General features: G+C 34.8%; 1 protein-coding gene across 1 annotated transcript; it reads right to left on the bottom strand.

Annotated features, from left to right (window-relative positions):
- Positions 1-1,465: 1,465 nt before the first annotated feature.
- On the bottom strand, positions 1,466-11,252 carry LOC129800714 (uncharacterized). Its single transcript, XM_055845313.1, has 3 exons — positions 10,510-11,252; positions 6,639-7,738; positions 1,466-2,830 (listed from the first exon to the last, which is right to left on the bottom strand). The coding sequence occupies exons 1-3, from the start codon at positions 11,008-11,010 to the stop codon at positions 1,627-1,629; spliced, it is 2,805 nt and encodes a 934-aa protein (XP_055701288.1). The 5' UTR covers positions 11,011-11,252; the 3' UTR covers positions 1,466-1,626.
- Between the last annotated feature and the right edge of the window lie 864 nt (positions 11,253-12,116).

The following is a 12,116-nucleotide window of genomic DNA, read 5'->3' as shown; positions in this document are numbered from 1 at the left end:
ACTTATAGTTCATTAGTGGCACTTTTATTATTTTGACTCTAAAGTATCGCATTCTAGGCTCATTTTTAAGAAAAATAATATTGAACTGAAAATTTCGTCTCCTGAAAAGTTGTCAAAAGGAAGTTACGACAAATGCGATTTAACTGACGAAATATGTTCAGTATGTGGAGTTTTTAGCATGGGCGTACCCAGCTAGGGGCAGGGGGGCAGCTGCCCTCCTGCCCCTAACAGGAGTAAAAAAAGTAAAAAAAAAATATATATATTTACTCAGCAAAAAAATTTAGTTTGACCAGTAAAAAACGTAACACAGTACGAACAGTAAAAAGACGTTTCCAAAAATTAGGTGCTAAGTTCCAAGGAGTAAAGGTTAAATAAAAATTTAAAAAAATGCAGTTCAAATGTTGTATTTATACATAAGGGCTTTTCCTTTAAATAATTTTATTACGTTAACAAAAATGAAAGAAAACATGCTACTTTTAGGCTGCGTGATCCATGTAACCCCTTAAGGGGTTACGTAGGTCAAACTGACTAAAAAAAAAGCATATTTTTCCCTAATATTTTTACAACATAATAGAAAGTTTATTTAATTCAAGCTCTTAGGAATATAAAAGCACAACATTTAAAGTATATTTTCTGAAATTTTCTTCTAAAATTTCAGCTGTAGGGATCTTATTTTCGGAATTCGGAGACCTTTTTGAAAAAAATTTACTTTTCAATGGACAAGATTGCTTGAAATAAATTCGTCCGAAATCCAAAAACCAAATATTTCCTGTTAGCTAATGAGTCGAACCAGTCCTTGATGTAAATGAGTAAAAATGCACTGTGTTCTACGGATCAGAAGGGGCTTTATCAGATGTTTCCCGGGTAGTTGATTCTATAGATTAAATATGAACTAAAGGAATGCATCCTTGCTGTAGTTATTTGGTAAAAAGTTGCGAATAATTTCTAAAAATTTATTTTATTTTTGGCCAATAATATGGGAGACAATGCACTGGTCCGAGGAACACTGATGATCGTCCCTTAAGCAAAAAAATAACGAATTTTTAAATTCTCATAATGAAAACTAATTTTAATTATTTTTTATACTTCCAATTTTTTTTAAGCAAAACCGTTTTGGAAAAAGAAACTACAATATCCAAACATAATATTTTTCATTAGAGTAAAAATTATCATTCATTGGTATTGTCAGAAAAAATATTTACATTTTTGGGCTATTTTTGTCCCTATCGTGAGAAAGCTATTCGAATTTGGACTTTATGAAATTTTCCTGATCTAAAAGGTGAGCCGGAGCCATTTTTACCATTTCGCTGAAGTCTCTTGAAATTCTCCTTATTTGATCACGCCTTGAGGGGCGTGGTCAAAATTTTATTTCTAGAAATAAGCACAAACATTGCCAACGTCGCAGGAAGAAACCAATCCAGAATGCTCTTTACAAAACCCCTATTTTTTCAGTAAGTAAAATAAATTAAATAAAAATCTGAATATTTTATTAACAATGTAGATTTTTTTTGCATACGTTTCATACAATCCTTTGTGCATTGAGAACTAACCAAAAATATTACAGAAGAAAAATCTAGTTTACAATTTTTGCACTCAATAAAATCTCTCTCTTAATAAACTTCAAATTTACCTCCTGGGGTCTCTTCCAATGCGAACGGGAATGGAAATGACTTGATGGGCAACCTTCAGTGTGATTGTGATGGAACTCTTCGGCAATGGTCCTGGAATTAACTTCACGCTGATGCCAGAGCGGTCTTTCGCATGAATTTCTCCCCCATCCTGAGAGAATTTCACTAAATGCGGTTGATTTGTTTCAATTTCGAAGATTTCCATATTCCTTGACATGGACGTCAACATGATCCTTCGGGTTTCTCTCTTTAGAAACTCCCAGACAATTTCCTGCGGTTCCACTTTGAACAATTCAATCTCCTCACACGTAGCTTCTATTTTTTCATCCTCCGGCTCAGTCCCTGGCGTTATTGTCCGGAATAGGATGGTCTCCTCGAAGTCTGCGTCCCATCCGGATGTATCCATGACTGTATCATCAGTGCTGTTGTTGAGAGTCAGAGCGATTTCTGTGCTTCGGAACCCTTGGGTCAGATCAATAATTGCCAGAGCATTCTCCTTCAATTCCTCCAGATTATCCGTCTCCTGTTCCCTCGGAAAGGTATTCCAGAGACTCGACAGAGCACTCGTGGTTGTCCGAGAATGATTCGGCATCATCTGAATGAGATGCTTCACACGATGCCGCGTCGGTTCATCTCCCGTAAGCACAATAAGATTCGCAATCACAATCACATCCATATTCTTCTGCATCTTCACCAATTTCTTCAGTTCATCCTTCTGCGGCTTAAACTGAACGGTAATACTGGCACATCCCGAAGGTGGAATGATTATTTTGGACGGAGACACAGTGACGGATGTTGTGAAGTATCTCTGATCCGGACGCGCATTCTCCACACTGACATTGACAAAGGCACTCAGTGGTCCTCGATTGAAAGCAGTAATTGTCTCCTCGAAGCACCTCATGACCTCCTTTATGTCACCCATTCGCAGGAATTTCGATCCAACTGGTCCCTGCTGCAATCCCTTAATGGTAACCGTCGCATGACCCCCGTAGCCGTACAGAGGAATCACGCGATTGGCTCGAATGTTATCAGATGTTGGAGGCTTAAACACCAATTTCCCAACAGCCGGACCTATGACTGTCGGTCCAAAAACAATCCATAGGGACCGACATTCTTGTGGCTGGAGACTGAGGGTCATTTGGGGTGCATCGGCACTTCCAAATTGAAATCCAGGCCCGTCTATAACCGCCCGGAAAGTCAATCTACCGTGGGCAGGAAGCAGGCATAAACGCATAAGAAAAATATGGTTACAGATTTATTCAGAATTCCAAGACCTTTCAAATAAAACCAATTTTGACCGAATCGGTTGGGAAATTATCCTCATTAAGAGGGCTTTAACTTTAATCTAGAAAAAAAATTGTAGTAGTTTGTAGGAAGAACAGATGGAGCCAGGGAAGTCAGATGGGTCAAGTGCTAGAGTACTCGCTCTATGATGAAAATATTCGTTAAAATCGTTCAAGTAGAACCGGAGACATGACGTTTTGAACTTCGCGAACAATTATGTCTACAATTATGTCGATGATTTTGAATCATCAAAATCGGTTCAGTGACAATCGAGATAATTGAGGTCATGTGTTATGAAAATTAATGTTCGACTGTGGCGCCCCTAGCATTAGTCCTACAAAGTTCAAATGATCTAGAAAGTTGTAGCGCTTTGTAAGACCTTTAATTTGCGCCATCATTCATGAAAATCGGTCCTATAGAACCGGAGATATGAACTTTGTGAACTTTGACACCTCATATTTCCGAAACTATTTTGACCACAGCGAACCTATGACACTTTTTGGAAACTTTATAGCCTAGGCTACAACACTCTAAAATTTGATTAATTTGCACAGTGCCGTTCTTGAGAAAAATGAGTTTGTATTTTGATGAATTTTGACGCTATCGCAGCGCCACCTGTGGTGACTTTTTGAACTTCCATCTGAAAATGCTTATCGAGACGAAACCAAAAACCCAAAATTTAGCTCAAAATGTTAATTAGAACCGAAGATAGAGGCCGGTCAATTTTTGAACTTTGAATCATTATCATTAATCGATTTTAATTAAAAAGGCTTTTAGTACTTGTTCTAAAATCCATACTAACCCTGGGATTAGTTGATAAAAACTAATGCAAAATAATTTTTGAATCATAAACCAATTACAATTTTACATAAAGCAATGTAAACAGTATTTTATGGACTAATCTTTGATTTTTTCTTTTTATTTTAGCACAAGAATGTGGATTAAGTTTTGATCCTAATGTAACTGTATTAATTAAACCAAACCTTGTGAAAAAACGGTAAAAAGACTTGAAAAAATATATTTGAACTTGTTCTAAAATCTGTATTGTTTTTCAAAGCGTTTTAAACCAGATCAGACAGCAGTAAAATTTCCATCAAAAATATTTTCTGAAACGTATTTTTTGTCATTGACATTTTCTTATCTGAAATTTTAGTACATTATTGTTGTGATCTATGATTTGATTAATCATTCTTGTTAAAAAAATGTAATGTGATTTAAAATGATCCAGTTTAAATAAATCATTACACAATTCCTGTTCGAAATAAGATTTTTAGATTTTAGAACAAGTACTAAGATATTTTTATGGTTTAACAATATTCACAGAATTACGCAAGTTATTAGCATTAGAGTAAATCCAAAAATCCTGTACTAAAGCCAAAAAAACTAATCTAAAAAATATTCTTTGCATATGGCGCTAAATATATTTTATTGTTCTAAAATTACTTTCCTTTAGTTTTAGCGTTTCTTGGTTTTTGGAAAAAGTTATCTATAAAAAAGTGTTTGAATTATTGTCTTCATTCTCAGTCATATTGGGGAAATTGTTTATTTGGACATACTAGTCGCAAATATTGAAAAATTGATCTACAGATTTTCGTAGAAGTACTAAGACATATTTTTATGGTTTAACAATATTCACAGAAAAGCATAAGTTCCCTGAAACATATGTTTTAAGTCTTTAAGCTATGACCAGGAGACATTTAGAATTGTGTACTAAAATTAAAGAAAGAAAAATTGTCTAAAAAATATTGTTTGCATATAGGGTAAATTAAGCTAATTTAAAACCTGTTCCAAATTGAAATTTTTCGCTACCCCAAATGGAAACGTCACTGTTTTCACGATAAATACAGTACTAAATTATTATATTTATATATTTTCTATACCTCAGTTTCAATATTTAGGTAATTTTGCTCCAAATAAAGCGAAAATCCATTCATATTCACAACAAATTTTAATTTGTTAACGCTCTAACGGTGTTTTCCTTAATATTTTAATGGATAATTATGATTCAATAAAGTCGAAAAAACCATCCATTCTTCATTATCTTTTTAGTTTAGGCGCTAGGTGAGAAATTATAATTTTTTTTTTAACTTTTTGCTTCTAAAATTCACATTTTTAGTTTTTTCAAATTTTTTAAATAAAATATACAAAGTAGAATGACATATCTTTCAGTAAAAAATAAATTTATTTTAGTCAGATAACTTCAAATCGGTATTTTTATGGAAATTGGAAATGAGTTCTTTTGCACCAATATTTTTTGTTGCTTTTTCTTTGACCTGTTACACAAAACGTCTGGAAATTGTTTTAATTTAGGACAATTACCCTAACGATAAAAATATTTTATTATTCTAAAATAAGTTTCTTTACCTTTCAGCGAGTTTCTTAATTTTAGAACAAGTACTAAAACTTCCAATAACAGTTATATAGTTTTAAAGATTATCTTTATTCTCAGTCATATTGCAGAAATTATATATAAATATATCTACAGATTTTAGTACAAGTACTAAACATATTTTTTTATAATTCACAGAACAACGCAAGTTCTTTTAAATATTTCTTAAGGATTTAATCACTTACCAAGATGTTTGGTTAACTTTGAGATAGGGATCAAAGTATACACAGTAAAAACAAGATGAAATTGGCAAGTTGAATTCTATTAGTTGAACTGAACTAGTTGAAATTTCGAATAACAACCATTGAAAAAATCAACTTTTAATTGAAAAAGAATCAATTAAATTGCAAAATTAGTAAAATTCAACCCTTAGTAATGGTCCAAATGCAATAAATAATGGTAATAATTATTATAATAGTACTAAAATGAAACAATAAAATAGCTTAAACTTCATTCAATTTACTGGTTGAATATTTCTACGATTATCGTGTGTAATAGAGTCAATACGATTATTGTAGTAATTTTCAATCGATTATCGCAGCAAAAAGTTCAACTTTCAACTAATTTCGTTTGAACTCATTCTTCTTCTTTTTATATTTTGTGTAATTTCAGTGGAACTTTTAAAGGAAAATTCAACTTACAGTAGAGTTCCTCAAATTTGAACGATATTTTCAAAAACGTAACGGAATTCATGTGAAATACACTTTCCGCAAATTAAGATAAACAACTTTAGAGAATATATCAATGTAATTTATTGTGACATAAATGGAATTAGTTGCGGAAGTTAATATAATACGATAATATTGAGGAAACATCAGAGAAAATGGCACTCCACGCAAAACTTTCTTCACATAACCTCAAATTTTACATTTTGAACTCAACTGTCGTTCAAATTTGAGGAGTTCAAATTTGAGGAACTCTACTGTTACTTTGCTTTTCAACTTTGCTTGCTACGATAATCGTTTGAAATTTACTACAATTATCAATGCTCTCCTATTACACGCGATAATCGTAGTAATTATTTTTTACTGTGTTTAGTACAATCCTGTACTAAAGCTAAAAAAATAGCTGAAAATATATTGTTTGCATATTACGGTTGATAGTTCATTATTCTAAGTTTCCTGGAGCTTTTAGCATGTTTCTTGATTTTAGTACAAGTACTAATTTGTTAGAAACTTTCCGGAGAGCATATTTCACAATTGATTGGGACAAGTTTATTTGAAAGGTCTTTAAATTCCGGATAATCCCCAACCGATCATTTTTTAGTACTATTTTAGTACTAGTACTTTTCAACTTTTTTTAGCACTGAAAAGAAAAACGAATGAGAAAAATCTTACCTTTTTGCTGATGTGTTCTTGATCTGGATGGACTTCTTGACGGACGTCCTGAGTCTCACACTGCCCCAGGACAGCTCCCCGTGAGTCGCCTTGAGCGGCAAGTATCCCTCTCGGTGGTTGAATTCACTGGCCGTGCTTATCTGCGAAGTGGTCCTGGTTAATCCTGCACTCCCAGCCGGACTCATTGCATCTCCCTTCACGAGCGCATAATTGGGCAGGGATATCTTCCCCGAGTCCATGGGCGTCTGGCAGAGGAACATGCGATCGCCAGTGACAGTAGATTCTGCCGAGGGAGACCCCAGAGTTCCAGAGATCGCTCTCAATTCTCGAACGTTGCTGGGTGACTTTGCTCGACGATACTCAACCACAGCAGGAGCCAGAGCAGCCTTCCCGTACACACTCGATCGGGATCTCTTGCGGGCACCAATGGGCTCAACCCGGGTGCTGGAACGTTGATTCTCCGTCTCCTGGGTGGAATCTCCGGAAAGCAAAGTTGACTGAGACATATTCCTTCTTGGAGATTTACTAGAGTTGAATTGACAGAATTCCTGATATTCCTTCTCTTCTCGGCGATTCTCCTTGCCACCTCGTGGCTTGTCCTTACTAATTCTCTCCCTCACCCTGACATTGGCATCCTTGGTAGTGATATCATCCAGAGGGGCTTTCCGGAATGGCTTCCGGGAGTCCCTCTTGAAGATATCAGCCAGAATTTTGTTTGTTGACTCTGACAGATTCAATCCCTCAATCAAATGCTCAACATCCCTGGAATCCCTTGTGTATGTCCTTCCAATGGCCGATGCTGCTGATGCTGCAGAAGCTTCAGAAGCCACAGAACTCATGCTAGAACTGAGTAGACACTGTGCTTCCTGCGTAGGACTCCCAACTCTAATGATATTCCTCACAGATTCACTCTGTTTATTGCAGAAGGCCCCCAGGGAAAATTGGTCAGAAGCAGCTGAGAAATTGTGAATAAATCCGGAAAATCCATCAAAATCCACAGGAATCTCCTGTTGTTGCTGCTGCTGCTGCTTGAATCCCGGAATGGCAAAATATTCCTTCTCCCACTCCCTCTCATCCTCTGACAGCATATTCCTCTTCATCTGGAAACCAATTCCCACCCAAAGAAGTATTTTAATACCCCTTCTGAACATACCTCGTTCTCTTATTTATTCAATAAATTAATTACAAAAGTTTTAGGTTATGTTAGACCTAACCTTTAAAATTCAAAACATTTTATTTTCAGGATGAATTCTTCAATCTGCTTTACAGTGAGTTTTTGATGGGGATTTCAAGCTAAATGAGTAGTAAATGTAGTAAATAAATCTAAAGGATCTAAAGGTTCCTAAAAATGCATGTGAAATATATTCTAACCTCAATTTCCGGAATACCGGGTTTTCTACACCTTTTGGGATCGGGATCAATTCGAAGACCAAAACATTGAATAAAACGAGACTCAGGAATCCCGAAATTCATTAAAAGAGTTGAGTTCGATTGAGAAAAGCCGTAAATTAAAAAAAAAAATCATGGCTCGAGTACATCCTTTGCAAATTATCGACAATTTCGTGATGCAAAAGTTCGGGATCAATCCTAGGTTACAGCCACTTTTTTTTAAAAGTATATTCTAAAAAAATTTAAATAAATTTTGATGTCATTCAGTGGTATTTGGTTCGGATCGGACCTGCTGAATTTGTCTTAACTTAATTAAACTAAGCAAAAATAAGAGGTGCCAAAATGGTCTGTCAATGGCAAAGTTCGTGCAAAAATAAAAGATCTCTGGATCAAATCTAAACTGCGGCGGATTTTCTTTTTCTATATTGCGATGCAGGAGCTCAAGATCAAGTCCAAGCTCTGCCAGTCCAGTTTTTTCTTATTTATTTATTTTTTTACCTCTTAATTTTTTTCTTTGCGTTTGGCTTAGGATATCTACTAAATTTACTTGGCATTGAATAAATGAGCAGTAAAAAGTCAAATTTGGTCAGCAAAAAATTCGAAATGATCAGTAAAAAATAAAAAAGGGCATTAAAAAGTTAAAAAAGTGACACATGATCAGCAAAAAATAAAAAGTGATCAGCAAAAAATAAAATATGATCAGTATAAAAAGTAAAAGATGACCAGTAAAAAATGAAAAGTGGTCAGCCAAAAATAAAAAACAAGCAGTAGAAATAATAATAAATTTATTCAAGCTCTAATATTCGAAATATTCAAGATGATCTTTTTATTTTTTACTGACCACTTTTCATTTTTTGCTGTCCCCTTTTTATTTTTTACTGCTCATTTTTAATTTTTTACTGATCGCCTCTCGAATTTTTCTTCTGCTCATTTTTAACTTTTTGCTGACCACTTTTAATTTTTTACTGACAAAAAATTTTGTTTTTCTACTGCTTTTTTTTAATTTTTTGATGATCACTTTAATTTTTCACTGATCAATTCGAATATTTCTGCTGATCAGTTTTAATTTTTTACTGACCACTTCATTTTTTTGGTGCTAATTTTTAATTTTTTGCTGATCAACTCGAATATTTCTACTGATCGATTCGAGTTTTTTACTGACCAAATGGACCAAATTTAACTTTTTACTGACAAAATTGAATATTTTTACTGATATTTATTTTTCCCAATTTACTTCAGCAAAAGAATCTGAATACCTGTTTTATTTTTTTTTTATAATTAACAAAATTAGTTCACGCTTATTCAAGCACAATATTAAAGGTCCTTTACATGATTAACGATCGAGATCAAATCTGATCTCCAGCAGCATTTATTGTTTTTTTTTTCTTTTGCGTTACGACTTACTAAGTTGACTGTAACTTTATTCCAGAAAAAAAACTCTAAGTAGGTCCTCGATAATTTCGCTATTCAAGATCAATTCTAAGCTCTGAATATTTTTTTTTATTTTGTTTTTTTTTCTTTGAATTTCATTCGAAATCTTACAAGGGAAGTACTCGAGTCATCAAATTACTATAAATCTGGGGCTTTGCTCAACTACGCAGAAGGGCATCAAATTAAACGTGATATATTCAAAAAGGGCGAAATTGGGTTAATTTTTTTTTTTAAATTCCCCAAAGTTGAAAATAACACCTTACGCAGCACATAATAAAGAAAATTCGAATGAGACTGCATGCAGCGATGGCAAATCGCTGTGAATCCCTGGGAGGGGGTATTCCTCCAGATAGTTTGTTCCAGTTAGGGTAAGTGTGCTAAATTCCGGCCAGCTTACAATTTCGGCCATCTTTTTTGTTCCTCGAATTTCAATGAATTTTTAGTTTTTACATACTCTAGAGAGCAGAGGCGTGCAAGAACCGTTGAAACCGAATAAACGTCAAATCAGCAGTGAAGAAGCGTCAAAGCAGTGAAAAATTTAAAAAAATATTGAAATAATGAGATAAGTGTGATATTGCTGAGACAGGACAAGTAACTAGAGATTGTTGAGACTGATAAAAACAATGAAGTCAACGGGACAGAGTTAGACGAGAGAATCAGAGAACCAGTTTTTAAAATAAAATACAGAGGACATTGGATATTGAATACTGGTTGACTCCAATATTGATGACGCCAGATGCATCTATTTTGGAGACCGACAGGAGATTCAAGGCATTTCGGGGCTCAAAGAAATGTAGGGCCTGCATTTTATGACCAGACCCTGGTCTTCTTTTGATGAAATTTTTGATCACTTGGAATACTGGGATCACTGGAATATATTTGAACTGAAGTCTTCTTTTTTTAGTTAAAAGTTTCAGTATGTAATTTGTACAATAAACAATTAAATTTAAAAAAATATTTATATGAAAAAGTTTCCAAACTTCATGAAGGGCATTGATGGGTTAAAGAGACATAAAAAGTAACCTAAAGGGTTAATAGAAAAATGACTTACATTATCCGATGAGACGAAGTCATCTGAATGGAAGGAAATATTGCTGCCCTGCCTCCCTCCATCGCTGATCAAACTCTCCCTGCAGCTCTTACTCAGCTCCCGGACATTCTGGCACCGACTGGTAGCCAGAATGTCCTCAAAACTCTCCTCAATGACACTAGCTGCAGTCTTCTTGGGCATCCGCCTCTCCCCTTTTGTGAGCATCGTGGAGCGTCCTGTTATCTCAGTTGGGTCAAATATGAGTTTCTCAGGGGAATCTTCCAAATCAAGTGTCTTGTCTTCGGCCAGGTCACTGAGATTCACGGACAAAGGATGGGGATCCCTCGTGTTTCTTCCTGAGGCCCCTGAGCTTGCACTACTGCGCGGACGGAACAAATATGAAATATTCCCTCTGATCTCTCTCATCGGTGACTGCGATTTTTCCAGCAATTCCAGAGCTTTTTCACGCTCTGTTCGCAATTTTTCTGCAATTTCTCGAACCGGCGATTTGGCGTCTGCCATTGTTTCTCAGGACACTACCGTTATATTCTCTCTGGGATTTTTCTTTCACTTTTATTTTCACACCAATTTATAAAAACACTTACCAGGAGAAAATTAATAGGCAGGACAATAAAATTAAATAGATAAGACAGGAAAATTTATAGATGAAATTTGCGGACTTTTTGTAATCGAGCCAATCGAATTTGACGCTTTGTTTTTGGGGTTGCCAGATTCCACTTGACTTTACCCAGCAGCGAAAGTAAAGCTTACGTTACATCTTACATGTAAGTGATAGTGATTTGTAAGGCTTCCTGTAAGCCTTACTTTTCAACGACATGAAAGCCATATAAAAACTTTGTAAGTGTATTGCTTTCAAAATGACTAACCAGAGGAACCAACATTTAAGGAAAAAGTCGTTTTTTCTGCTTTTGTAGTGGTAGTCGCCAGCATTTGAAAAAAAAACATCGCCAAGATTGCTTTTTAAAGCCAATTTGTGAAGTTTAATTAATGAAATTTCACTAAAAATTGATGTTAACATAAAGAAAATAGTTTTTAGAATTAGTTTAGTGACACAGAATTGGTTAAAAGGCGTGATTTGATAGTAAAAATAGGCTAAATATAGGTCACCCAGCGACGTTTGCAACATTTCATAATTCGTAGAAAATTATGAAAAATATGTGGAAAATCGGTGATTTATGAGTTGAAATACAAAATCGGAGAGTTTTAGAAGCATTTCTGACTATTTATTTTTTGAATTGTTCGTGGAAAATCCTCGGGAAAATGACTTAAAAAAGTGCTTGCTTTGCTCGAAGAAATGCACCAAGACGGTTCAGTTGTGAAATAGAAGATGGCGGACAATGCCCTTTTGCGACATTTGTGGTGATGTTTTGTACGCAATTTTGCACGGAAATAAGCAAATTTCCGTAGTAAGTTCATTAAAAATTATTAAAGAATTGGCCAGTAAAGAGATTTGTGAGAAAATTCTGTGATTTTTCCTGTTGTTTCTTGTGTATTTTTAGTGTGAAAATTTCCCTGCAAAAAGAGCATGCAAACAACATTTTTCATTTGTTTTGGGGCTCTTGAGGGCTTTTTTGGGGCATCTTGGCATTCTGTCTTCTCAGGAAGAG

The sequence above is a fragment of the Phlebotomus papatasi genome, chromosome 2 (assembly GCF_024763615.1).
Source record: "Phlebotomus papatasi isolate M1 chromosome 2, Ppap_2.1, whole genome shotgun sequence".
NCBI classification, from domain to species: Eukaryota; Metazoa; Arthropoda; class Insecta; order Diptera; family Psychodidae; genus Phlebotomus; species Phlebotomus papatasi.
Note: the sequence above shows the minus strand (reverse complement) of the source record. Positions and strands in the feature narration are given on the sequence as shown.